Here is a 27,881-nt window from a genome sequence, read left to right as displayed (position 1 = left end):
ATGGTTTGCCTGAGGGTGTAGAACAAGCCAGTGGCAGAGCTGAAGTCGTTAGGGATCTGAATTTTAGAGTTGATGAGTAGCTTTAACTGCAGTTGAAGTCAATGCTCAGCACCTTTGAAAATTAGGCACTAAATGGTTGGCCATGTAGCTGCAGTGTTGACCATCATTGAATGTAATGTAAGTTAAATGTAATGTAAGTTAAAGGTGCTTCAGGCCACTGGTGGGGGTGAGGGTGTGATTCCAGCTTGTATATTACCGTAAACATACTCATAAATCTGTTTGAGCTTGTCACTGTCGTCGTCTTTCTTGTCACTTCTCTATTTGGGGTTGGCAACTCTTATAACCTTCTTCTAAAACTTGTGATTGTATACCTGGCTGTCATGCAGTTTGGTCTTCCTAAGGTCTGCTGATGTACCGAGTCTTTGACTTCTCTCTTGATCATCTTCCATCCACAATCATTGTAAGGGTCATCCTACCAATATAATTCTCAGGTCTCTGCTGGATATACCCATACCTATGTAGCCTAGCCTTCCTCAACTTATCTTCAATTTGGGCAGCCAGCATTAGCCTCTTCACTACTTCATTTTGTTTCCTATCACAGAGTGTCCATCCATTTGATCATCTCAACAAGTGATGGTCAAAGTAGTGGGGAGCATACTGATTTCTTTTCTTGTGGCTGGCCAAGTCTCTGTTCCATACATTATGATGAGTCAATTACTGTTTTATACTGTTTACCTTTTAACTTTATTGGCGGCTTTTTATCACAGAGAACTGGGGTCAGCTCCCGCCATTTTCATTAAACAGCTTTGGTACAATAACAGGCTTTATGTAGGAGGGCACCATTGTCAGCAACCATTGGTCATCATTATTTAAATTCTTTCACTTTTCTAATCTCTCCTCTGTCTGTAATATTTTGTATGGAGTAGGTTATCCTTCAGTTATCAATGCCTGAATCTTACAATCATTCACTGTAAGCCTCCCCTCCAGCTCAAAACTGTGTTGCCACTGTTCAGAGTTGGTTTGCAGGGTCTCACAATCTTCTGCACATATCACTAAGTCATCAGCGAACAGCATATTCCAAGGTGGCTCCCTTTGTATAGTGTCACTTATTACATCCATGACAACTGCAAACAAAAAGGGGCATCAGAGGTCAGTGTTGAACCAACATTTACTGGAAATGTTCTGCTATAGTCCTGTTACGTTCTGGAGGGCAATTTAGAACAGTAAGGGATTGTCACTGCCTGTCCTATAGTTACAATCTTTACCTAACCAGGTTTCTCACCTATAATCAATTTCCAAGACTTCAACCCCAGTGGTTTAAGGACCCATCTTTCTGTGATCTCAAGAGCTCAGGCCTCTTTAGTCCCTCAAGTGATGTATGCCAATATGGCTTTTTTCTCTGTCCTTATATTAGGGTGAGTAGAAAGCACGTGTGAAAAGTCAGGACGGAGGATGGAGTGTAATAGGCGCCCATATAAGATAAAGCCCTGAATATCAGAACTGTCTCTGTAAAATCAAGACATCTGGTCACCATACCTTATATTATCTTCCCAAACTCACTGTTTTGTCCCCAGACTCAGGATGACCTCATGGTCTTCTTCCCTTTCAGTGGACTTCCCCTCTCCTTGACGAGCCATATGTAAATAGAGCTTCCATTTTTCTTGGGTCACATCTTGGTTAATTTCATTGGAGACCAGCAGATAGCTGCCTTCCTTCCTGTCTGGGGGAAAACCTGTTTCTACTTTTGATTGGTCATAGACTTTAAAGCATAATATCATTAAGTATCCATATTTCCTCTTACAGTTTTAATACATACATTTCACAATGATATTAATCACTAGTATGTCATTAGATTTCACAAAAGACCTGACTTGATACACATTCATATTATATAAATATTTGTATACAATCAGTTGATTCTCAGTTACTTATCATTTGAGGTTCAGACACACACAAGAGGCTATCTCCCTTACTCACTAGGTTGATGGCTTTGTTTACCTTTTATATAAATATGCCTTCATTGTCTATGCCTGATGACTAGGCTGGTCAGACAAACAAATACACATTCCTTTTCCAAGGTAGACTGGGCTTATGCTTGCTCACATGGCTTCCTAGCTTTGCTTGCTAAACACGCATTAAAAACTGTGACAGGATCAGACTAGATGGCTACCGGAGAGTACTAGAAAGCCAATATATCAGCCGCAGGCTCACAAGTCCCTTTTCCCCTGGTAACTGAGCAGAGGTTACTCCAGGTTAATTAACACACCTGGGAGCCAATCAAGGCTCCGCCTAGGACTTGTTAAAAGCCTCCCCTCCAGTGAAAGGGTGTGGCTGGAGTTGTGAGAATGAAGCGAGCTACCCGAGTGTGTGAGCTGGCAAGACACTGTCAAGAACCAGGAGGGTTTCGGAGAAGGAGCAGAACACTGGCAGAAGAGAACCCTGCAGGTACAAAGACTGGGGGAGGGAAAACTCTGCCCGAAGACAACAAAGGACCTTTCCCAGGCATGGAGGCCTAAGGGAAGAGACCCTGCCAGAAGGGAAAGATTGAACTGGACATTTGGTTTGGGCCAGTGGGGCTGTCAAAGGTCAAGAGCCTTCCCTAGCAAGGAGGCCAGGAAGGACCCCTTTCCGGGCAGGGTACGGACATTAAGTCAAGGGGCACAGTGAAGTAACTCAGGGAAGCTAGCAGCTTTCCTGAAGCCACAGTGTGAGGCTGCTTCTTGTAGGGTTCCTGGGTTGGGGCCCGGAGTTGAGGGTGGGACTGGGTCCCCCCTCACCCTGTACTGGCCATTCACTGAAAGAGCAAGAGTCCCAGTGAAGAGGCAAGGGCCTGTGAGAAACAGAGACAGGACCGAGAGCCAGCAGGGACCGGCCATCTTAGAGAGGCTGTATTACCCTCCCTCCCTGATGATGACAACAGTATGTTAGGTGTAGTGAATATGTCAGGCCTGATAAGAGTTGCTGAAACAGAATAGCGAAGTGTCACAAGCCCCATTTGGTTTTGACTACAGTAGTCATTCCATCATATATATCCTAGATAAGATGGACATATCCTTCTGGCACATCTCTTCGTCGCAAATTCCACCAAACTAATTCTCTTGGTACACAGTCATATGCCTCCTCCATGTTCAAAGAAAACATACCCAATTGCTGTCTCTGCTAGTTCTGCTAGTGTTAGCACACTAAAAATATTAGTGTAGCCATGGTAGCACGGGCAAAGGCAAGTGGTGGCATGGGCTAGCTGCCTCAAGTATAAACCCATCCAGACCACATGGATATGTACTTGAGACAGCTAGCCCAGGGTGCCATAGGCCACTGCCTGTGCTACCATGACTACTACTATTTTTAGCATGGTAGTTTAATGAGAACTAGTGTGAGTATATTTACTTGTGTTGGGAACCACACTTCCAGCTCCAACTGTACACTTACCCTCAGAGGAAGGATGATCATGTAGTTAAAACACATAACTGAGAATCAGATCTGAGCTGTAGTCATGGATTTACAACACCCTTCTTGTGTGGTTTCCTTCAAATGTGAGTAATAATTAAAATTAACTTACTTTAAAGGGGAATTGTGAAGTTTGATTAATGAATGTTTATAAAATGCTTTGTGATTCGCAGGTGTAAATTGCTATCAAAATATAAAGTAGTAGGTGTGTTATGGCATCCTTTCAGTTTGTATGCTGTTCCGGGACGGCAGGAGGCATCTAGTCCAACCCCCTGCTCAAAGCAGGACCTACACCGACTAAATCATCCTAGTTTTGTCAAGCTTTAGGCTTTGTCAAGGTGGACCTTAAAAATCTCTAAGGATGGAGATTCCTCCACCTCTCTAGGTAACTCATTCCAGTGCTTCACCACCCTCCTAGTGAAAAAGTTTTCCTAATATCCAACGTAGACCTCCCCCACTGCAACTTGAGACCGTTGCTCCTTGTTCTGTCATCTGCCACCACTGAGAACAGCCTAGCTCCAGCCTCTTTGGAATGCCCTTCAGGTAGTTGAAGGCTGCTATCAAATCTCCCCTCACTCCTCTCTTCTGCAGACTAAACAAGCCCAGTTCCCTCAGCCACTCATAAGTCGTGTGCCCCAGCCCCTTAATATTTTCGTTCCCCTCCGCTGGACCCTCTCCAATTTGTCCATATTCTTTCTGTAGTGAGGGGGCCGAATACTGGACCCAATAATCCAAATGTGGCCTCACAAGTGCTGAATGAAGGGGAATAATCACTTCCCTCGATCTGCTGGCCAATATGCAGTTAGCCTTCTTGGCAACAAGGGCACACTATTGACTCGTATCCAGCTTCTTGTCCACAGTATAACGCCTAGGTCTTTTGGCTAAGCAGTTCTGCGGAAGTTAGTCCCCAGTCTGTAGCTGTGCCTGGGATTCTTCCGTCCTAAGTGCAGGACTCTGCACTTGTCCTTGTTGAACCTTATCAGATTTCTTTTGGCTCAATCCTCCAATTTGTTTAGGTCACTCTGTATTCTATCCCTACCCTCCAGCATATCTACCACTCCACCCAGCTTAGTGTCATCTGCAAACTTGCTGAGGGTGCAATCCACCCCCATCGTCCAGATCATTAATAAAAATGTTGAACAGAACTGGCCCCAGGACCGGCCCCTGAGGCATGTCGCTTGATACTGGCTGTGAACTAGACATTGAGCCATTGATCAGTACACGTTGAGCCTGATGATCTAGCCAGCTTTCTATTCACCTTATAGTCCATTCATCCAACCCATATTTCTGTAACTTGCTTGCAAGAAAACTGCGGGAGACTTCTATTCCTGTTTCTTTATAAACATTTTATTTAATACTAAATATTATTGTTTATATATAGGAGGTACAGTTTGGCTGAGTTAGTATCACTATGAGAACCTTACATTGTCCTGGCCCTACATTTGAAATACCCATACAATGCAGTACTCTAAGTTTATGTATCTTAATTGTTTTATTTTGAAGTTTAATATGGCATTTGTTCACACATTAGCTACATGTTTCCAAGCAAAATTATGTGGGCACAAATGTGTCTGGAGGAGATATAGAGAGAAGGGGATTTATGTCCATCAGATAAGTGGAAAAGTAAAGCCATGGACTCCCCTGTTGCTTCCCCAATTCTGTGGAACATGTGTATTTTGGAGTATACATCCAGAAACTCCTTCCACAAAAATGGGTCAGCCTTCTCTGAAAGTAGTCTATGCCCATGGCACAAATCCAGGAGTTCAACATGTACTTAAAGGAAACTTTGTGTTAATTAATAACCAAAAAATGTTTTCTTCAGAGAACCACCAAAAGCATGAGAGAATCACGTGTCATTGGCACTAGATCTGTTTGCTGTACAGGACACTTGATTAGGCTTGGTGCATAAATTATGTGCTTTTTTTCTTCTGTACAGTATCACTTGTGTGTTTCTGAGTAAATTTGTCCTTGTTTCTAGTTGGTGGGAATTCCAAGACACTAAAGACATCTGTTAGCAAAATTGTTTTCAAAGATGTCTTGTGTTTCTTTCTTTTTTTTTAAAAATTCTCTCCTATCTGTCCCTCTCCTCAGCCCCCTGCTGCTTCAGTCCAGCTGCTCCTGTTGCCACCCCTTCTCCGTCTGAAGGTTGCATGAGTATCACTCTGTGAAATAGCTTGCAAAAGGATTATTTTTTAGTGGTGTGGATAACCCCTTCCTTTCCAATATAAGGGAAAAGAGAACATCATTGTGCAAATATTTCCATTACTTTCCATTGTGCAGAGTTCTATGAAGTTTTCAAAAGCTTCAGAAATTTCAAATGTGATGACTAAAACTGTACCATAGTAATCAACAGATTACATTAAGTATAGATTCCATTTAAATAAAAATAAACTTTCCTGTGATCTTTTAAAACCTATATTTTAAATGTTACTGCAGCTATCAATATTTTTCTGAATGGTATTGTCAGTTTAAGAATTTGTTAGTGAAAATAGGAAACTATTTCAGTCAGTAAAACTGCTAGGGCATAAATAATGTGTGCACTCTTTTTAACAGGAAAGAATGGCTTGAAACAGTCTTGTTGCCTCAGTGAAACAATACAATCTGTCTGCTGCATGATGTCATTGCCAGAAGGCAAATAGTACAGTTTTTGTTTTAATGGAAGAGCTCTTTCACATTGCTGGTTTTACATGTTGGGAATGTGGTTGGAAATGCTTCCTTTTCCATTCACAAGCCCCGGGCTGTCCATGCATTTCAGCTTCAGATATGACAGCTGAAACCAATTAGGCAGAATTATGGGACAGCTAAGTCATGTGTAGATTTATCATGATTGAGGGAGAGAGATTATACTGCATGGGAAATATAAATGACTAATTAAATTAGGAGAAAGCTATATTAGTAAAATTATTATGGAAAGGCTTGTGAGGTAGAGCTTATTTTATGTGGCTGACTATATCTTTTAGTGAGAGATTTCTGTGAGAGCTGTTGCATGTTTGGTAGTAGATTCTCAAATCTCTCTAGATTGGCTAAAGTCAGACAAAATATTTGATTTTAAAATAAATCATGAAAGCAAATTCTAGGACATCTGTTGTTTGTGGCTTACTCATTTATTCATAATTTGAATCCTTGTTGCAAGGTGGGGGAGCACCTGAATCTTTAACACTTGTTCCTGATTTTATTTATTTACATATTCACTCTTCCCCAGAAGTAGAATGCAGTTTACATAAACTTTATTCTGTCTGGTTGGGTCTCCCTTTACAATTGCTTGTGCACGCACATGTCTGCAGCTGTATATCATGGTTTTACTGAATAAGAATCACCTGTCACATTTTGCAATGCGTTTCAAGCAAAAACATATTAATTACATTATGAAATATTGCCCCAGGGGTCATTTGCATAAGTAACTTAAATTTGTTGTGGCAGTTTACAGAAAAAAATAACAAAACAAACAATGATAGTTCAAATAAGGCTTTTTAATCCTGTGTCCTTTATACCATTCCCTGTGCCAAATTCTGCTCTTGATTAATACCATGTAATTTTGCTGTCTTTGAGGCGTTCTCAAAGACTCCAAAGTGTTGTCTTGGGCAACTCATCTAATCCATCTATCTCACTCTTTTCACTTGTGAAATGGGGGTGTTATGATCCTAAATTCATTAAGGTTTGAAACATGTTTGAGACCCTAGAAGGGAATGCATCGTAGAAAAATATAATTCAGGGTAGGTTGTGTGTGCGTGTAACTTAAGGTGGAATTTGGCTCTTTGTCTCCATGGGATATTAGTTTTAAAAAGCAAAACAAACTTGTACTACATTGGATGCTAAGACTACAGGATAATACAGTGTTATATTGAATAATGTCTTGGGACTGTGTCTCGAATTGCTATACAGAGTTAGATAACACAACAGAGCAAAATAATGGCACGCTCAGACAGAGAACGTAAGGGGTAGAGGTGATGAAAGAGAAAAATGTCTTCATTATCAGGCAATTTTTTTTCTTTCCTTCCTATGGGCATAGAGGTCCCCCAGGCACAGCAGAAACGATGAGGACCTATGACTGAGGCCTGTGCTCTTAGGGGTTCTTTGTATACTGTCATGCAGAGCAGTTTGAAGGTGGGTCATACAGGGATAGTAGTGGAAACGGAGCAGCTGGACCCTCTACACACAGTGAGGTGTGGGGGTTGTGGAAGCTAACTACAGCCTCATTAATTGAGGCTATAGTAGTGTCCATAAAACACCTCTGCTGCTGCTGCTCGCTGGACTTGATCAGGAGAGGCTGGTGAATGAAAGAGAGACAAAGGATTTTAAGGATGGATTTTAAGTGGCAGGCCACAGATTTATTAACTGTGGGGAGGGTCACTCTGCCCATCCCCTCACATACCTGGCATGTAACTAGGTCCAGTGCAGGGTTACAAGGCTCCTACCATATAATCAATAACTGGGGATAGACCGTCTTCAGCCAACCCCTAGAACTTAGCTCACTTCTGAATCTTCTTGCCTTGCCTCCTTTGAGGGGATAAAGGATACCAAGGAAAATCTCAGTCTGTGAAGATTTCAGGTCTTCCCTTCTACTTACAGGCAAAAGGACCCATATCCTGGGTCTCATTTACCTCTGGGAGCTGGCCCTTGTAGCCTATATCTGTCCTGGATACTGGCTGTAAACTGTGATGAACTAAACATTCCCTTGTTACCTCCTCATACTAAAACTCCTGTACTACCCTTTTACACCAATTGTGCCTCCATAAGGCAGCAAGGAAAGTAGAAAACCCTCTGACCCCTGCCAATTTGGTCCCAGGGGAAAACATACCTTCCTCATCACCAAAATAGGCAATTGGTCTGACCCACAGCATCCTGGAAACACAGCATAATATACCTCAACTATAGGGAGGCAAGGTGGGATGCAGTCATGGCAAGATGGTTCTTGGATGCCCTGGAAGGCTTTAAACTAGGAGACAGGGCATGAGAGCAAATTGGTTTGTCTTATCCTGCTACCCCAAAACTTTGGACCTAAGAGACCCTATACTGGCTTGGGTATCCCAATAAATCCCAAGCCTTACTTCTGTAGGCGGGTAACCAAAATGTGATCTGCCCTAGGAGATTTATAAGGGTCCACCAGGGGTTTCCATTTAAATCACTGTAGAACTCTGTAGACCTGCCTGCCTCGGTGTACCCTTGGAAGGACACTGCTCCGCTCAAAGAATTGACACTCAGACAATGATTTCTTTGAAAACAAAATGTTTCGTTATTAAATGCAAGCTCTTATACAATTGGATTTTAAATACAAAATTAACACAATGTACCAAATGAAATTAGCTGTTTTAGACAATACAAGAGACCATAAACTATATAACTCAATACGGCGCACCATCAAATATAACATAAATTCTAAAATTGTAATGCAATACTCATAACTAAGGATAAGATTTGGTCATGGAGGTCACGGATTCCGTGATTTTCCAGGACCTTTGTGACTTCTGGGGAAGGGCTGGAGCAGCTGTCAGTCCTGGGACTGCTGCCGAACAGCTGATCAGCCCCCAGCTCCTTCAGATCCTCTTTCCTATCTATTGACCCCAGTCTATTTTTCTGGTATTGGTCAGCCCCTGCCTATGAACAGCGAGAAGGTGGATGAGGAATATGGGGGACAGGCGATTGGGAGATCCATCTGCACAGTGAGCCAGGATATGTTTTTGATGCCACTGCCAGCCAATCCTGACAGTAGAGCATGGGCAAGCCTGATGCAGGAGAAGGAACCTCTTGTTTGTATCCAGTTTACTTTGAAATTACAGGGGTGGCACCCCTGAATTGCTTTACTCATTTTTATTTGTGCTAGAAGAGGTAGTGGAACGACCAAGAGAGGTACTAACTATCTGCTTCTCTTTCCCCTCTAGAGTTAGGCAGTGGGGGCCACATGGAGCAGTTTATGTGCACCAAAATGTCCCATGATTGAATCCCTCTTAGAGATCTCAATGAAACTTTCATGGAGGTGCTCTGCAATCCTGGTTCAAAAATCCTATGCTTTCCTCTCTCTGCAATTCTAGAGAACTCAATATTCAGACCTCCCTATATCCCGCTTCCCCCCTTCACCATCCCACGTAACGTCAGGGATGAATGCACTACCCTATCACTCCACTTGCAAGGACTTTAAAGTCAGTCACAGCTTCATATAAACTGACCTGTGAAAGCCCTGGTTGGTGTATGTGTACCTGAAATGGAAATTACTCCTCTTTCCCCTTCATAAGTTCTGTTCCGTTAATTTATTAAATTTGATCAAGTTTTTTAAAAAAATGTTAATTTCCTGGTTCATATTACAGAATAAAATTCTATTTTTTGGAACAAAATTCATCTTTATTAGTTCACAGAATATGCTGGCTGGTGCTGAGCAGGTCTGACAGCGATCAATTTTCTGTTACTGCTCTGTGTCTCACAATCCATAACATCATTCACAAACAATATTATTAGGTGCATTGACCATGTTTATTTCTATGTACACAGCAATCACTGCAAGATTCATGCTGGGCTGCGAAAGGGCAAGGCCAGATGGAACACACTGTAGCAACACATGCTACTCTGACTTACTATTAAAATGGTCTTTCAAAGCCCTTTGACCCATATAGCTCTGTGTTGAGCTTGTCTAATAGCCTTCATATCTGGCTGTTCAAATTCAGCAGACAGCTGCTCCATCTCCACCCAGAATGTGGCCTTGCATATCCAAAAATTCAGCAGCCACTGCTCATCATCCCAATGCAGTCCTATCAGTTGGTGCTTGTTTCTCAAGCCCAGAACTAGTGCTCAACCATCTCCAGATGCTCTGTGAAATGCCACCAACAACCTTGAGCTATTTTTTTCTATGTCCCACAGCAATCTGGCCTCCAAGGAATTGTCATGTTCCCTGCAGCTCCTCTTGCGGCTCTCCAAATACTGCAGGACTATGTGTCCTGTGCTTGCAATGTTCAAGAGAGTAGTGCAGCACTGTGCAGGCTCCATGTTTCTGTCAGAGATGGTTCAGTGTGGGTTTGTGGGATTTGGAAAAGGCATAAAATTATGGGATGTGGTAGAAATTATGGGATGGGAAGTTGACCCATGCTCCCAGTCACTGCTGTGCGATTTGTTTTGGCTCCATCAGGCATTGTGAAATTTCCCAAAAGACCCTGTGTTGGATGGTTGCGAATTGCACAATGGAATATCTGCTCATGGCGCACTGCTCTCTGCATTGATACAAGAGCGCATGAGCTCCTGGTGAAGATGCACACCACTGAAACATGGAGCCGAGTGTGCATCCGCAGAAACGATGTAATAACTGAGGCGGCTATATGCCGACATAACTTAGGGCGTCAGAATTTTGTACTGTAGACATTGGCCTAAGGATATATCTACACTTAACATGCTACAGGCTGCAGCCACTGTAGTGCTTCAGTGTGGACAGTATCTGTGCCGAGAGGAGGGGAGATTTCTTCCACCAACCTACACCAGGGGTTAGGTTGGTACAGCTACGTCTCTCAGGGGTGTGGATTTTCCAGACCCCAAAGAGACGTAGGTATACTGCTGTTAATTTTTAACATAGACCAGGCCTTATTAAGAAAGTGCAGTTTTGTTGAGATGCTGCCCTGGAGTAGTGGCAGGACCAGAGATTGGTGGGGTTATTGGCATGATTTCTGAAAATACAACTATCAGAGGAAATGGGGGAGAGAGTGTCTGCAAGCAGCGTCCTGCATCGCACACAAGCTTTGAATCGTACCTTGAAGGGTAGAAGGATTAAAGATGAGGAGCTGTTATGTAGCAGCCAAGAAAACCAGTACAGAAAGGGCACCTACCTAGTCGGATCCTGTGTAGTGTGTCCAAATCCTGAAGCTGGGAGGAATAAGGATGACTGAGTGAGAAGCTAAACCAGTACTAAGGGCTTGTCTACGCAGGAAAATTTATCCCCGTAGTTACACCGCCACAGTTATAGTGCTATAGCGCCTCATGTGGACATCCTTGTTCCAGAAGGAAAGTTATACTGGTATAACTATAGTGGTATAATTATACTGTTTGCTAGTAAATTTTCCCCATGTAGACAAGCCTTAAATTGGATTGCAAATAAGCAGTACTAGGGATGATGGAGTAAAGCAAGTTCCAGGCTTGCATGATCAGGCCCTAATAATTTTCTAGATGCTATTTAATGAATACAACTTGTAATTAATGAACGGCTTCAACAGCACACTTCATTTTTGTATCTAAAAGAATACAAAACTCAATGCTATGGGAATTATTTATCCATTGAAGTAGGTACAACTGGGGCCTTCAGAACAGTAGTGAACGTGATTTTGAATTTTTGCTAAAAATAATGCATGTAAAGGGTATATAACACAGAGAAAAAACTTACTTCAAAACAGTTGTAAGTCACTAATCACATTTTTTTGGACTTTTATCTAAGAGATTAGCTTTACTAGCTGCAAAGTGTTCAGCAAAAAGCAAAGATCCTTCCCGACAATACAATATGCTGCATGTAAACCCAGTATTTCATTGAGGGCAAAGCGCACAGGTCCTAAGACTGAATGTGTACTGTGATACACTGTATGAAAGAAAGACCCTTCATCCTTATGTAATGCACTGGTTTTACAGAACACAGAGAACTGCTTTGACACAGCTGCTCCCACTGATGTTCTCAATTTTGACACTTCTGATGCTCTAAAACATCCACATCCACATTTTTCTTTTCCTCAATGTCACTGTGCACTCTTGGGCATGAGGACAGACACTCATGTGCCCAAGGGAAAAATCAGCTTGGAAATAACTATCTGTGCAGAAGTTTCATGCTGGCAGCAATCCTGGCTGTGCTAAGCATGGAATTCTGTGTTCATTCACTGAGCCTCTGATTTGAGAGCAGAACAGTTACTGGTAACACATGCCTGCTTCTTTCTTTTCCTACAGAACAACATCTATCCCTCTACATTATGTGGGGGACAGACTGCTTTCCCATGGCTGGTGATGTTGGATGCTAAATTTATGATGGAGATTATAGATTAGAATCCTACTAATCCTAGAGCGAATTTTTAAAGTTTGACCAAAAATGGAGGTTGTTTTTATTTTTGTTTCAACTGTTTGGGTGAACAGGTATTAGAAGTTTTCATGTGACTGGAATTGTGACAGGGAGAGATGAATGTGTGAGGGCCTGTTCTGCTCTCATAGCAAAGCTTGGAGCTCTGGGTTGTGTGCTGCAGCATGCATCGCTGCTAGCATGGAATGGTTGCATTTATCTTCACAGCCAATCAATTTTCATGCCTGAAAGAGAGAACCACTATTGTAGAACACAGAGGGCTACCAGTTGTTCTAGCTCTGGAATCTGAAAGGAAAATTAGCAAATGAAATGTAACTAAAAACACAATCATAGATGTCATTTGTGTTCTGAGAAACTGTACAAAGTACTTACTGAAATATAAATTCAGAATGTGATCATCCTCAGAACTGGCTACAACCAAAGAGAAATAATTGTATCAAGACCTACATCCCAGATACTGATAGGTTCTTTGGTGCTTAGTATCTTAGAGAAATTATTCGAGGTCTTCTGTAAAGAAAGATGTATGTGGTTCTGATGTAGAAGTTCCTAGGTGGCTTCCAGGGTTGCCTGGAGTAGATATTGGGGAGCTAGGGAATAAAGGACAGGGGTGTTCTTGGAGTAGCTTAAGGAGTGTCTGTATCTGGGGTTTGGGTGGGATAACTGGAGTGGCTATTGGTGCCGCCTCCCTGCAAGGATCCGCAGGACTAGAACCTGGGTCTGCAGAGTCTGGGACAGCTGACGTTCCCACGTCACTGCTGGGAGACCACACAGCGCACAGCTAAGGAGCGCTGTGGGGAGTAGGTGCTGCAGAAAGTATTGTCCCAACGGTCCAGATTGAGAGCATCCTGCAGCCTTTTGATTGGCTTATGCTCACTATTTACCCCTGATGGGTGCCCCAGGAAGTTGTCTGGGCAATCATGCTGACTTCTAGCTTGCTGTGAGTCCAGATCTCACTTGGCTTTCTGACTTCTGGGCTTTGACCTTCGTCTGACTCTGACCCAGGCTCTTGCCTCCTGATTCCATTCTGGTAACTACCTCTAATCTCCTGTCTCTGACCCTGGCTCTTGTCTTTTGATCCTGGCTCTACAATTACTCTGATCCCTGTGCTCTGACCACCAACCATCCTTGGTGACACCAGCCCCACCATGACCATTAGCTTAGACAGCCTACACCCTGGCCCCTTACACTTTCTGCTCTGTTGGCTGACTGCAAGCCAGATGTGGAGATCAGGGAGTGGTGGAGGAGTCAATGGGGCTCTCTGCTCAGCCTGTGCCACGGCTGGAAGGCTGAACTGCAGGAGACACCCAGGTTGCCTGAACTGCAGCCCCGTTGGGAAAATGAGAATCCACAGTGATGTGTGGCGGTGTGATAGGGCTACGAAATACATGCATGTGTGTGATATATATGATATAGGGCAATCCTCATCTCTTATCGTGTGTTTCTAACAAGCAAAATTCAGTGGGGTTTTTGTCAATATTTTTGACTTGGACTTCTATCAAAAACAAAGGAAATGGTCTTTATTCAAAAATTCACATTAAACAAGAGAAATGTTTATTTCATGGAGGCTGCCGTTCTTCTGCTATAATAGGAGAGAGATCAAGAGGAAGAAACTTGTTCCACACCAACTGGAAAGAAACATTTACATCATTGCAGTAATGAGGTTTCAGATGTTTTGCCAAAAGGCATTATATGTTGTGCTAGAGTTAGTGCTCAAGCAGTATCAATCACTCAACAACCTAAAAGGTGACAAAGGTGACTTTATATCAACATCAAAGAAGCATAATAATCAATCAGTGAAACAGAATCTTGAGTGTGCAATGTAGTGATGAATTGTTAAGAGTGATTGGCTAGTTCTTGCTGTAGTCCCAGATGATTTGGAGAGAAAGATGGAGGAACCAGTACTGAAGTGGTTTTTAGAGCGAGAAAAAAATTAAAGTAAAAGGATCATGTTTAAAGTATAAACCTCTGTGCAAAATACAATTTAACTACCTCACATTAACACTGACGAGGAAAGTAAATGCATGAACTAAGTTTTTATTTTCTTGGTTAAAGTACTTCACTGATGTGTTAACTATAAATTAAACCAATAAATGTTACTCTTCATAGACTGTGTTTGTGAGGAAATTGCTTCCTTTGCTTATCTTCATGACTATTTGAATGGGTTCCTCTTTGCTTTCCCTGTGATATATACACACACAACTTTTTGGTGCCTAGAAATTTCCACTGCACACAGAATATTTGCTGTCTTTAGACTGCAGCAGAGTTTCTTAAATAAACATGCTAATGCACAGCCAACTGAATATATGCATCTTTTACCCTCATTTAAGAAATAATGTTTTAAATGATATATTTATATTTAAACTACTTTGAGCAAATTGATTTAGTCCCACATTAATTTTCTAATGCTGGCACACTTGTGATAGAGAAGGATTATGAGAATAAAGCGTGGATGTAGACACAAAAAGGCCACAAAATAGAGTGGTTATTTACTGATATTAATTTGAATCCTATCTGGAGGAAATTTTACTGGATAGGTAAATGGTAGGCTTCTGAATGAACATATAAGAAAAGTTTCTGGGATTGAATGGGTAGCAAAATGAGGCTCAAGAAACCACTCTGGCTTGGAGAAGAAAGAAAGCTTCTGTCAAAGACTCTTATTTTGATCACTCCTTACACACAGCTTGCCTGTCCCTGCATGCAATGTGTGTATTGACAATTATCTTGTGCAGGAATGATTTTTTTTCTCCCATATGCAGTCCTGAATGGAAAGTCAGCTTCAGTTTGTTGGCGGTTATTCCAATTAATGTTTTTTCTTTCAGTCCTGACTGTAATTTCAGAAGTTACATTGTGGGTATCGAGCAGAGAATCAAAATACCACCTTACTTGAAAAAAATTGTGTGCTGGCAGGAGCCAAAAGAAATGTGAGGGGGTGAAAACGGGGAAATTTAAAAAAGGAAGCATTTTCAAATGTTTCCTATGCAAAAGTTAATAAATGTTTACCAAGAATGTATATGTAGATGTGTCTCAGTTGTCTTCTGGAGTGTTACTGTAGTAAAATTCAGAGACTACATTAAATCATTAAAGTGAGAAACTGATTTTATTCCTGCTTTAAGTGCAAATCTCAACACAATCTTCACTATGAAGCTACTTCTGACATCTAATTGTCTATGCATAAGCACACATGTGCATTGACATGTTTCATCATATCTTTTTTTTGGTACAGAACAACATTCAGCAATCTGTTCTAAAGCTATTTAAAGAATTATTTTTATAAATAATCATGGGCCAGAATCCTGCTTGGTTTACTTACATGAAACATTGATTCCAAAGGTGTGTTATATAAATAATGTAAGCAGGATTTGTTTTGTGATGTTTTTCTTTTATGATTTCCCTACCCCCGATGTTACCTATAGGGCATTGATGATAATATGGATTCTTATAAATTAAGAGTTGACATGTTGTGTATGCTAGATTGAGATTTAAATTAATAAATTGTCCATGTACAGGAAAGAGGAGAAAGAAACTAGATACAATTTAGTTCTTATAAATTGTCTTACGAGTCAAGTTACAGAGGTGCTTAATAAGCATGGAGCCTGAAGGTAAAGACAACATGGTATAACTGAGAAAATGTTTTCTATTTCCATTTGCTCTGTCCAGAGAAAACAGTGACTTTGAAGTGGAAGAATATTGATCTGTTGTGGTCATGGGGATATTAATACAGTTTTTCCCCTTTGACTTTTTTCCAGCACACTGATTTATGTCAGTACATGGACAAACATCCTGGAGGACTTCATCCAGACAATGTGAAGGTAAGAGTTAAAAGAACACTTTCAGGCAGAGTATAGTAATAAGAAAACTTGTGTTGAAGGTAGAGTGAAATATTTCACAGAAGCTTTTCTCCTTACTAGATAAAGGAAAATTAGTGGCAATCTGAATTAATTGTATTGGTGTTGCATTTTTCTTTTTTAAAATGAAAATACAATTCTAATTTAGACAATCCCACAACAGAAGAACAATGGGAACAGTGTAAATAGATGGTGAGCCAAAATTAATATGTAAATATTGTTATTTGAGTGATGACCCCTATATGGATTCCAGGTGTGGGTGTGCATGTGCACCATACGCTGGAGCCAACTGTCTGTAGTAGTGTACATTGACCTGCACGTGTGTGGTGCGTTGACCTCATGGTGCGTCTGAGACTTTAAGAGGCTGTGCAGGTTGATGCCACTGCAGTTCCCTCTCACTGCCACGTGGCCAGAGTTGGAATTCCTGTTCCTTGGTGCTCTTAGCTTGCTAAGAGAACTCTTGTCTGTTCCTGCTTTTTTGTATGTAGCCTTTTAGTTGTATATAGTTACCTAGTTGGACTTCTTTCCTTCATGGGGTGCCTCTCCCCACTGAACTCCTGGGGACTATGCCAAGGCCTGGTAAGCTGGCTTCAAAAACTGTGCTTCATGCCCGCACGCCTTCTCTGTAAGCGACAAGCACCAACACTGCCTATATTGCCTCGGCAAAGCCCACATCGTCACCCACTGCTACATCTACTGCTCTTTCTTGCCTTGCACTCAGGAAGCCAGAGAACTTTGCCTCCACAAACATCTAATGGAGGAGGCTATGTGCACAATCGGATCTGGGACTGACAGCTGCTGGAGTGGTGACCGTCACCACAGGTGAGTGACCCCTGGCTCTCTCCCAAACACTGGTGCTTGTGGCACCACCACAACAACAGAAGTCCCACTGTGCACATAAGAAGCATGTCCATGGGCATAAGGGAAGCTCCCCGACATGGACCGCTCCTAAATGCAGCATTGCCTACCTGAGCCATGCCAGGGCAGGTGAGAAGTTGCATGTCAACTCAGCCACTTCACCTCCTGTGAAACCCCCACACGGAGGCTTTCACCTCCGTGGAACCATGAAGTACCACCGGCAGCTGCAGACTCCACATCCGACCACTGCCACAGATCTGCTGCCTCTCACTACCAGCACCATCAATGCCACTAGGCCCCTCCGGACTCTTATGCCCAATTCCATGTATCCCGGGCTGCCTCTCTGCTGGAGCTGATGCTACCATACGCTGGTTTCTCCCAATGCTCAGGTTCCCTGGATATCTTGAGGCTTCCATCTTTGGTGGATGAACCTATCCTACTCCTCCTTGAACAGCTCCCTGCTCCACCTCACTTTGCACCACTGGGATCGCTGGCCCCATCTTCGGATTCTGAGTGGTTTTCTGAGCTGGACTTCTTATTCTCACCTGCACACACCTACAGTCTGGATTATCAGCAATAGCTGCCCTACCCACCCATGTACAGACCTTCTGCTGATGCATAGTTCCGTCGTCCCAAGGGGCTGCTGATGCCTGGTGACCCGTATGCTTGGCCTTATTGGCCTGCTTGGGACCATGGGGTGCTGCCTCTGCCATCTTTCTGGTCATCCCCTGCCCACACCACACCCTTCTCATTATGACGAACTGCAGGACGTTCCCATACCATTGGCACTGCCATGCCCCACTGGGGCCTCGTTGTCCCTAGACAATGCGCTCATTCCGCCTTCCCTCTCCCCTCCGGAGGACCATAGCAGATCATGGTACTAGCTTTCATGAGTGGTGTGTCTCTCAACCTTCTGGAGGAAGTCCAGGATGTGCAAAACCCAGTTCGTGGATATTCTGCAACTAGTGGGGTCCTCCATATCCACGAGGCCATCCTCCAACTGGCCCAGGTGGTCTGGCACACTCCAGCTTCCTGTGCCCCTACTCCGAAGTGCACTAAGCATCATTAGTGCATCCCATCTAAGGTATAGACTTCCTGTTAACCCATCAACCTCCCCAACGCACTCATGATCCATGTGGCGACCAAATGCGCTCAACAGTAACTCCTCAAGGCCACCCCCGAACCTGGCGGTGAAGAAATTGAATCTTTGGGGCACAAAGTTTATTCCTTTGCGGGCCTCCAGTTCCGTATTGCCAATTACCAGGCCATCTTGGCCAAATATGATTTCCTTTCCTACTTGAAGCTAATGGAGTTCCAGGCCTTCCTCCCAGTGGAGAAACCTCAAGATTTCCAGACACTGCTGGATAAGGGCAAGCTCATCGCCAAGGTTGCCCTCCAAGCCACAGTCGATGCTTCTGAGACCACGTCCCACGCTCTAGCAACCAGTGTCATGCTCCATCATGATTGCTGGATACAATCCTCTGGCTTCCCTAAGGAGGTCTGGACCACTTTTGAGGACCTTCTCTTTAACAACCAAAATTCTTTAGCAACAAGATGGACAAATTCCTCCACTCCTTCAAGGATTCCTGTGCCACTGCAGTTGCTTGAGTGGGTTCTGGACATCATCCACCAGTGGTACTTGATAGAGTTCCTCTCATTCTCCCGTCATCACCCTTCCCTTAGTGACTGCAGAGATCCTTCCCACCATGACCACCTCCGAGAGAAAGCAGACACCCTCTTCCAGAAGGGAGCCATAGAATGTATCCCTCACCATTACCATTGCCCTGGATTCTGTTTCCCTTATTTCCTTGTGCCAAAAAAGGGGAATGCCCATTGCCCCATTCTGTTTCTATGGTCGCTGAACAAATTAATATGCAAATTCCGGTTTCAGATGGTCACAATCCCTTTCATTCTCCCGTCCCTCTCCCCTGGGGGTCTGGTTTGCGGCTCTTGATATGAAGGATGCCTATTTACATGTTAACATCCACCAAACGTGTCAGAAGTTCCTCTGTTTCATGGTGGGACACGTACACTGTCTCACCCACTCGGTGTTTCTTTACCTGGACAACTGGCTCCTCACTATGTCATCATGCACCTGTCTCCTCTCCACTATCCAAATCCTTCGCACCCTCCTCTCTAGTCTGGGTATCTGTATCAATGAGGACAAGTCAGTTCTCATCCCCACCCATATACTCACATTCATCAGGGAGCATCTGAACCCTCCCATGGGCCAAACCTTTCTCCCGACAGACTTTTTACCACCCTCATCTCTCTCATCGTGCAGCTACATCTCAATCTGTGTACATGTATCTGCCAGTGCCTTTCTCTCCTTGGCCACATAGTGGCCTGTACCTCTGTAATACCTCATGCCCGCCTGCACATGTGCTGCCTCCAACTGTGGCTCCGGTTGATCTACAAGCCATAATCAGACCACTTGGTCATGCTCTCCCCTGCTGTCCTGGCTTCCTTCACGTGGTGGACCAACCCATCCAACGTGTTGGTTGGCACCCCATTCACTCTTCCCACTCTCCACACCACTCTCACCACACATGCCTCCATCACTGGGTGGGGTGCTCATATGCAGGAACATGTGGCACAGGGCCTCTGGACACTGTGAGAAGTGCAGATGCACATCAACATACTAGAATTGTGGGCTGCCCGTGTTGCCTGTTTGGGCATTTCTGACCTTCATCAGCTCCCAGCACATTCAACTGCTGTCCAACATCATCACAGCAGTTCTGTATATCAACAAGCAGGGCAGTGCCTGGTCCCCCTTCCTTTGCGCAGAGGCCATTCACCTCTGGAACTGGTGCCTCATGCACGGAGTCACCCTCCACACCATGCGTCTCCTGGGCATCAGCAACTCCCTGGTGGACACGTTCAGCAGGTCCTTCATTGTGAATCATGAGTGGTAGCTCCATGACACCATGCTTCAGCCAGTTCTTCGCCAGTGGGGCACACCATGCTGTGACCTCTTTGCGACTGCCGAGAACCATAAGCTTCCTCTCTTCTGCTCCAGAGGAGCCCTCGGACTGGGCTCACAGGGCGACACCCTTCTCCTGCCCCGGACCACCGAACTCTGCTATGCCTTCCTGCCCCTTCCCCTGCTTCCGCAAGTCCTGTGCAAAGTGCAGCAGGATCACACAACAGTCACTCTGATAGCCCCCTCCTGGCCTCATCAATATTGGTTCAGCTATCTTCTCCATATCCTTGCTTGCATCCTGATCCACCTTCCCACCCTCCTAGATCTCCTCACATAGGTGCAAGGCTGCTTGTGGCACCCCAATCCGGGCCCACTCTACCTTATGGCTTGATATTTGGATGCGGGTCGCACGTAGACAGGGCATGCTCCATGCCCGTATATGACATCCTCACGCACAGGAGATGGCCGTCTATCAGAGCCTGATCTCAAGGAAAATATTGATGCTTCACTGCCTGTGCCCTCGCCACCACTACCCTCTGGACTCCATCTCCATTCCCATCCTCCTGGACTATTTTCTGCACCTTAAGCTGTAAGCCCTCGCTCACTCCTCCCTCTGAATCCTCCTGGTAGTGCTCAGTGCCTTCCTCCCCCTGTGGACAATTCCTCCATCTTCACTCACCCAACCACTGCCTGCTTCTTTCAAGGCCTTCTCAACCTCTTCCTGTCCCTTCAGAAACCCACCTTCTCTTGGGATCTGAATCTCGTCCTCTCTGCCCTCACTGTTTGCCCTTCAGACCTCTTATGACCTGCTCTCTCGTCCATCTCTTTATGAAGGTGATCTTCTTGGTGGCCATCACCGTGAGATGGCAACCATGATGACACACCTTCTCTTCACTATCTTCCTCAAAGACAAAGTCTCCTTGTGCTTGTGCTCCAAATTTCTCCCCAGTGTGGCCTCTCTGTTCCACCTCAACCAATGCATTCACCTTCTGATCTTCTACCCCAAATTGCACACCTCCTCCAGAGTGAAAACACTGCATTCTCTTGATGTCTGCCAGGCACGGGTCTTCTATCTCCACGCACCTGTGCCTTTCATGCTTCTCCCAGATGCTTCCTCGCTATCGCAGAGCGCTGCTGGGCCCAGGCCCTCTCCTCCCAATGCCTCTCTAAATGAATCTCCCATTGCACTGAAGATTGCTATGCCCTCTCTCACTTTCCTCCGCCTCCATGCGGGCATATGCCATCACATCGGCCTTCCTCATGGATGTACCGTGGCAGGACATTTGTAAGCAGCCACAGGTCCTCTGACCACACCTTTATCGCTTACTACACTGTCGTCCCAGCAGCAGTGGCAGATGCAGCAGTTAGCCGTGCCACCCTACAGACTGTAACTTCTGAGCATCTTTGCATCCACCTTCATGATGAGCACTACTCGCTGCTCACCTACTTCTGGAATCCATATAGGGACTTTCACTTTAAGAAGAGGAGGAGGTTACTTACTGTAACTGGAGGTTCTTTGAGATGTGTGGTCCCTATTTGGATTCCAATACCTTCCATCCCTTCTGCTGTGGGCTCCATTGGCTTACTGGCAAGAGGGACCTGGAGTGGTGTTGACCCACAAGGCATCTTAAAGTCTCTGATGCACCATGTAGCTGACTGCATGACACCCGTGCGGGTCCACGGACACTACTACAAACAATTCTGGCTCTGGCACATGGTGCGCATGCGCACCCATGTCTGGAATCCAAATAGGTACCACGCATCTTGAAGAACCTCTAGTTACAGAAAGTAACCTCCTCTTTTAATGTGGTAGAACACACTTTGCTTGCTTCCTTTGAACACAAGAAAATAATGCCCAAACCCCTCCCCCGAAATCTTGACTGAAGTATTTTAAACTGTCAGGGACAGATCCTCAGCTAATGTGAATCAGTACAGCTTCATTGACTAATCAATGCTATATTTATTTATAGCATTTGAATATTTTGTTCACACTGCTTTTCAAAAATAAATGCAGTACAGAAAATTTGAATTCTCTCATTTTTATTAAGTAGTTTTAAGATATAACTTGATTTTCTCTTGTTTATTTGTTTATAGGAAGTTAGATATTAAGTATCACACAATATGCATCCAAAGATGGATATTTTTATTTGGACTTAATGAAGGGGGGAAAAAAGAGAAATCTTCTGAGATTTCAATTCAGCTACTTTCTGGGAAGTCAGCCATATTATTTTAGCATAAAACAGAAGCTAATCAGATATGCAAAGTGTGTCTCACATGTACAGACCACCAAGGTAATATTTCTTGAACTGGTCTTCTGCTTTGACACTGTTCCCATTGTTCTGCTGCTGTGGAAATGTTTAAATCCCCACTTATCATGCTGAAAATTTTACTCTAGCATTTGGCTTTTTAAAAGGAGGGTGGGAGATAGGAGAGGGAAATAGATGAGTGCATGTAAAAAAGGAAAGATCTTCCCATGGAATATTCAAAAGGGGTGTGTGTGTGTGTGTGTGTGTGTGTGTGTGTGTGTGTGTGTGTGTGTGTGTGTGAGAGAGTGGGAATAAAATGATTTCAAAAGAAAAAAAAGGAAAGAATCTGATTTATTTTAATGTGATCACCACTATACCTCATATCAGGCTCTTTGACAGCAATTCTAGGGTAGAACAGTCAATGGCCCCCACCCCTAGAAAGGGATGGCTGAGATTTACAACCAGGCGCTGGGGATGAAGCTTCCCTAGCGGAGATTAGTTCTCCATCCCATCTCTTCCACCCATGGCCCAACACATTCCACTCCCGCTCTGTCCCATACCCTGTTCCCTCCCCTGCTCAGCCTGCTCGCTGTCACGTCCCTCCCCCTACTTGGTTCCCCTCCTCTCTTCCCCACAACCCCTTCCACCTAGGGGGTGAGCGACAGCAGGGGGGCTGAGCGGGAAGGAGGGACACGGTGAGCAACAGCGGGGAGGAGGGATGAGGCTGTGGGAAGGCCAAGCAGGGAAGGGGAGTGTGGAAGAAAGAAGTAGGGCTGAGGGTGGGAGAGAGGGATGCAGTGGTGAGTGGGCCCGGAGGGGGCGGGGCCTGGGGTGGAGGGTCAGAGTGGGAGTTGATTGTGGGCAGGGCCTTGGGTGGAAGAGGTGGGATGAGGACTTAACCTCCCCGAGGGGAAGCTTTACCCACTGCCATGGCCCAGGCTTGCCTTAGATAGTAGTATAATGGTAATTTGATTAATGGTCCCTTGCTTCCACTAAAAATTGCCATCTACAGTACATAATTGTAGATAAATGTATGTGTGTATCATAAGAGGATTTTAAAGGATGAAATCCTCCTTTATTGTGCTTTCAGTATTCATATACAACAAATATAAAGTGATTTTCATTAAAACTGTGTTCTGTACATGTTGCAGCAATAACCATGTTTAAACATTGTTGTGATACATGGTTGTGATCCAAATAAGTTGCCTTTGTGTGCAGAGAAAAGAATGTAGCAACCATGTATAAGGATTTATATTTTAGACCGGTGGTTTTCAACCTGTGGTTCACAGACTCCTGGGTGTCCACAGACTATGTCTAAGATTTCTAAAGGGGTCCACACATCTGTTCAAAATTTTATAAGGGTCTGCAAAGGCAAAAAGGTTAAAAACCACTGTTTTAGACAAACTACCTACTAGCCAACTACCAGGAGCTTTTTTCTGTTGGTGCTGCTGGCTCTGTGACACTTGCTGTGTAAATGTGGGTTGTGGGAGGAGGGCCTACTCACTCCAAAGACCATTTGGGATTTGAGGGATATAATGGTCCTGCCTGGTGGCCTTAAGAAGATACCAGGGAGGAGAATGGTCCTCAAAGACACTGGCCTCTAGGGCCTGCTCCGCGCTAGCCAGAGGGCTACTTTAAGTAAAGGTGGGAGGGTTTGTGTAGAGCAGAGGGCTGCTACCATCCATCCATTGTTTTGGGTAGTTTGGGTAAATATCCAGATTCTGAAATGTTTGAGGTTCCCTCATCATCAGGTCTATATGTAATTTTTGTTAAGGTGATTAATATTGCTTTGGAAACTGCTTTTATATTTAGTTTCCCTGTGTGAAAGCTAGCTTATATTATGCTCTCCAATTGGGGTTGAGACCTGTTAATATTGGGTTCTAATATTGGGTCAACTGTTCTTACATGTTGACACCTTGGCACCTCGGCTCAGCCTTCCACCCTCGTCAGACTACAGGTTAGCAGACGATGAGGTGTATGATTTAGTACAGATGCCCATGCCACTTCTGGAGGTGTAACCAAAGATTATACATTCTTGGCATTTTCTGTGGCCACCTGCCATTGTGTGTGTCCAGTCTGTATCTATATTGCACTCTCTCCTTTCTGTTTTCTCTCAAAAATTAACAAAGAGATGGTTGCTGTAGTTCTTTGGCAAATTTCAAATGTATGGCATTTTGAGATATTGACATTTTGAGTTAGAAGTGGATTTCACAAATTACTCTGTGGAAATATTTTGGACCCTTGAAATTTCAGGCAATTTTGATGACTCATAAACAGCATGAAACAAGTTGCTGGTAAATGTGGAGTGAAGTTTGGCATTTCCCCCCCTAGTGCTTTGATCTTTAATGTAAACATCTCTTAAAGAAACATTCTTCAGCTAGAATATAAACCACAACATTTCCTCCCAGAACCATAGTTGTCATTTCATGCATCTCTTACAAGTAGTGGGGCTGCAGTAACTTCATTCCCTATGGAGTCTCTCTCCTGCTACTCTCTCAGTACTAAGTCTGCAAGTGTGTTCTCAAGATATCCCAAAGCCTTTATTAAGCAATGAATTAAATACTCCTGCTTATTTTGCAAAGTGTTACAGATCCTTTAACTTCCAGCTGGACAACCATCAGACATAAGCCAAAAGGACTTCAAATATCCATTGAACTCATGAGAGAGACTCCCCTTGACATCAGTGGGCATTGGATCAGGCCATTAATGTCTCATCTGAAGGACAGAGGAAATAGTTGGTTTATTTTGATTCCAAAGAATAGTCTCTCTAGTGAGAGAATTCCAGGTCTTCTACAATGTATATATCCTTACACCCACAATGGTAAATGTATTACATTAAAGAAATAAGGGGAAATGTTTCAGTGTCTTTCCTCTACAATGTTTTTTAAACCTGTTTTCATAATAGGCAAAATATTACAGGCTTCAGCTGCAAAGGCATTCCATGTCCTGTTATGTGGAATTTTAGAATCAGTTCTCCTCTTTGTTTATAAGGGAAATAACTAACTACAGACACAAACGAGTTGCCATGCTTGAGACCCAGCTTTGTCTGACTTGTTTTACCAAGGATTACACACTGCCTGGACCTCTATACAGCACACATACACATCTAGTGGTTGAAAAATGTAGCTTCAAGCACATTTATAGCCACATTCTCTTGCCTAGTTTACAGCCAAAACTCTTCTGTCTATCTCCTGAGCCTTCCTCCCTTTAATTGCTCATCTTGGGATCTTTTGAAGAAACTGAAGAAAACTTCTGCCCACCTGAATAGTTGGCAATAGGGAGATGTGCAGGGAGAAGAGAGAAAGAAGCAAGCACGTAAACATACTCACTTATACATTTATTTGTGTGTGTTGCGTGTGTTCGTGTTTTATATCCCAAGGCTGCAGAGGGGTTGCACTGTGTAATCAGAGGTCTAAGAATGAAACCGTCATTGCATCTATAACTCAGGGGTGTGGGGAGAGCATGAGAATTCACAAAGCCCCATCTGTAGCCCTTCATACCAGTGCACAGGGAGCCATCCTAGAGGTGAGCTCATCACTGAGCAGCGTATGCATGTCCTTTCTGTGCACTGCATGTCTATTCCAAGTCCCCTATCCAGTTTTATTGCAAGGAGATTCTATATGCAATAGTGGCAATGTTTGGATTAATCCATTCATCTAGCTCCTTTATTCATTCATATAGCTTTCTAATCACGGGGATGTTTCAGAGATGCTTGGCTGTTTCTCTGGTTCAGCTAAACGCTTTAGCTGGGCTGGGAGAGAAAGCAGCAGTTCCCCTCTAAGTCCTGCTGCTAGTGCTCCTGCTGCAGTAGAACTTCAAAGGAAAAATGCTGGTTACCTGTGTCAGGGATCTGGTCGTCAAGGGTCGTGCCTTGTGGTTGGAGCAGTAGTCAGTAGCCTGGAATAGGAGCCTGGGGGCCAGATGTCCAAGCCAAGGTTCAGAGCTGAGGTCAGAGGTCAGGAATCAGAGCCAAGAGTCAGAGCTGGGTTACTTGGAGTGAGGCAAGGCAGGAGCATGCCTGGGAATAAGCAGACACAGGACCTATTTCAGCCATGGGCAAATGCTTTGAACAGTCAGCATCCTGCTGCTGTTGGTCTTAAGAGCAGGTCTGTGTTGATTCCCACAGCCAGTGGGGCAATTTGGCTAAGCAGGAGGCTCAGTTGAGGCCCAACTGTGCTCCTTAGACTGCCTGCAGGTAAGCTAGCAAGAGGGAGCTGAAAATGGCCCAAAGGACACAAACAGTTGAAAGGAAATTAAACCTAGGCTTATGGAAAGTAAGAGAGGAGGTTGTGCAAGCAAAAAAAAGACACATGAAAGAAGAAAAAGCTTAACACATGATTTTACAGGAAATCTAGTCAGAGTTGCCTGAAATGGGTGTTTATATTCCTTTGAATACTTTTTCAGCCATCCACTGTTGAGAACTTTCCATGGTGGAAGGAAACATTGCATAAATTCTTCCTCAGATCAGTTTTTAAAACAATACTTTAGTAGCAATGAGCCATTCTGGACGGTCTTAGCTATACTCGAATAGTAAGCTATAGATGCTCTCCCAAGGTGGTTCAAAGGCACTCAGCTTTGTTCTTGAGGAGTGTACCCTTCATCCCAGTGCAATTAGCTGCTATAAATATGTAAATATACATACATTTTTTTCTGTAGAATGCTATACAATATATTTCTTGTGGAACAACATTTATACTAATACAATGACTTCTGGTAGCAGTAACTGCATTGAGTATATGGAAACAAGGTAGCCTTTATTAATGTTTTGGTTTCCCTGGGACACCCCAGCCTAATTATGAATCAGCTTTATTCCTTATTTGCTAGCTGAAGACAATGTAGTTCCCTAGGGTTTTACGTTAAGAGCAAAATTGCAAGTGGAATAAAATCCCTATTATTGCGGACGCACGTACTACTGTTGTCTTGGTTATTGCCTTTGACATACTGCCTTTTCTAGTGGTTCCATAAAGACTTATTGTCACTTAAACACATTTAAAATAGTGATAATATTTTGCTCCTTGTACGCAAGCATAAAAAGGAAGTTCTCAAAATTATCTACATTGTAAGGGACATCATGTTTAAACAAAGACAAAAAGGATTGCATCCCAAACTATTAGACTGAGGTGTGTGTGTGTGTGTGTGTGTGTGTGTGTGTGTGTGTGTGTGTGTGTGTGTGTGTAAATATTTCAATATCTCTCTTGGGTCCAAATCTCAAAATTGACACATTAAATTTAGACCCTTTGAAATGCAGGGTGCTTGGATGTTGGATTTTGGTTTGGGACTGATGTATTATTTTACATTCTGGCTGATACACCCTGTTTCCCCGATAGTGTAAATGTAACTGTCAATGAAGCAAATGTGTTTAGACGCCTTGTAGCGACCTGATAAGCTAGGAGGCAAGTGTTGAACCCCAGGTACTACAAACACTAGGCCCTATAGACTCATCACTAGTGGGTTCTCGGTAAATATTCGTGCTCACATTTGTCAACAAATAGGCCTCTACTAAATCTATCAAAAAAAGAAATTGTTCAGTGCAT

At 43.7% G+C, this 27,881-nt stretch overlaps 1 protein-coding gene across 8 annotated transcripts in view; it reads left to right on the top strand.

The window, feature by feature from the left end:
- The window catches only part of CDK14 (cyclin dependent kinase 14), a 464,786-nt gene that overhangs the window by 198,023 nt on the left and 238,882 nt on the right, over positions 1-27,881 (top strand). For 7 of the 8 annotated variants that reach the window (XM_067562222.1, XM_067562224.1, XM_067562225.1 and 4 more), the window contains exon 7: positions 16,222-16,284. The exons of the other annotated variant lie outside the window; for it this stretch is intronic. In XM_067562222.1, coding sequence (XP_067418323.1) covers positions 16,222-16,284 — 63 coding nt within the window. The remainder of the gene's footprint in view (positions 1-16,221; positions 16,285-27,881) is intronic. 8 annotated transcript variants of the gene reach the window in all.

This window comes from Emydura macquarii, unplaced genomic scaffold (assembly GCF_026122565.2).
Source record: "Emydura macquarii macquarii isolate MOO-44397 ecotype Brisbane River unplaced genomic scaffold, CSIRO-AGI_Emac_v2 contig_2422, whole genome shotgun sequence".
Classification (NCBI taxonomy): domain Eukaryota; kingdom Metazoa; phylum Chordata; order Testudines; family Chelidae; genus Emydura; species Emydura macquarii.
Note: the sequence above shows the minus strand (reverse complement) of the source record. Positions and strands in the feature narration are given on the sequence as shown.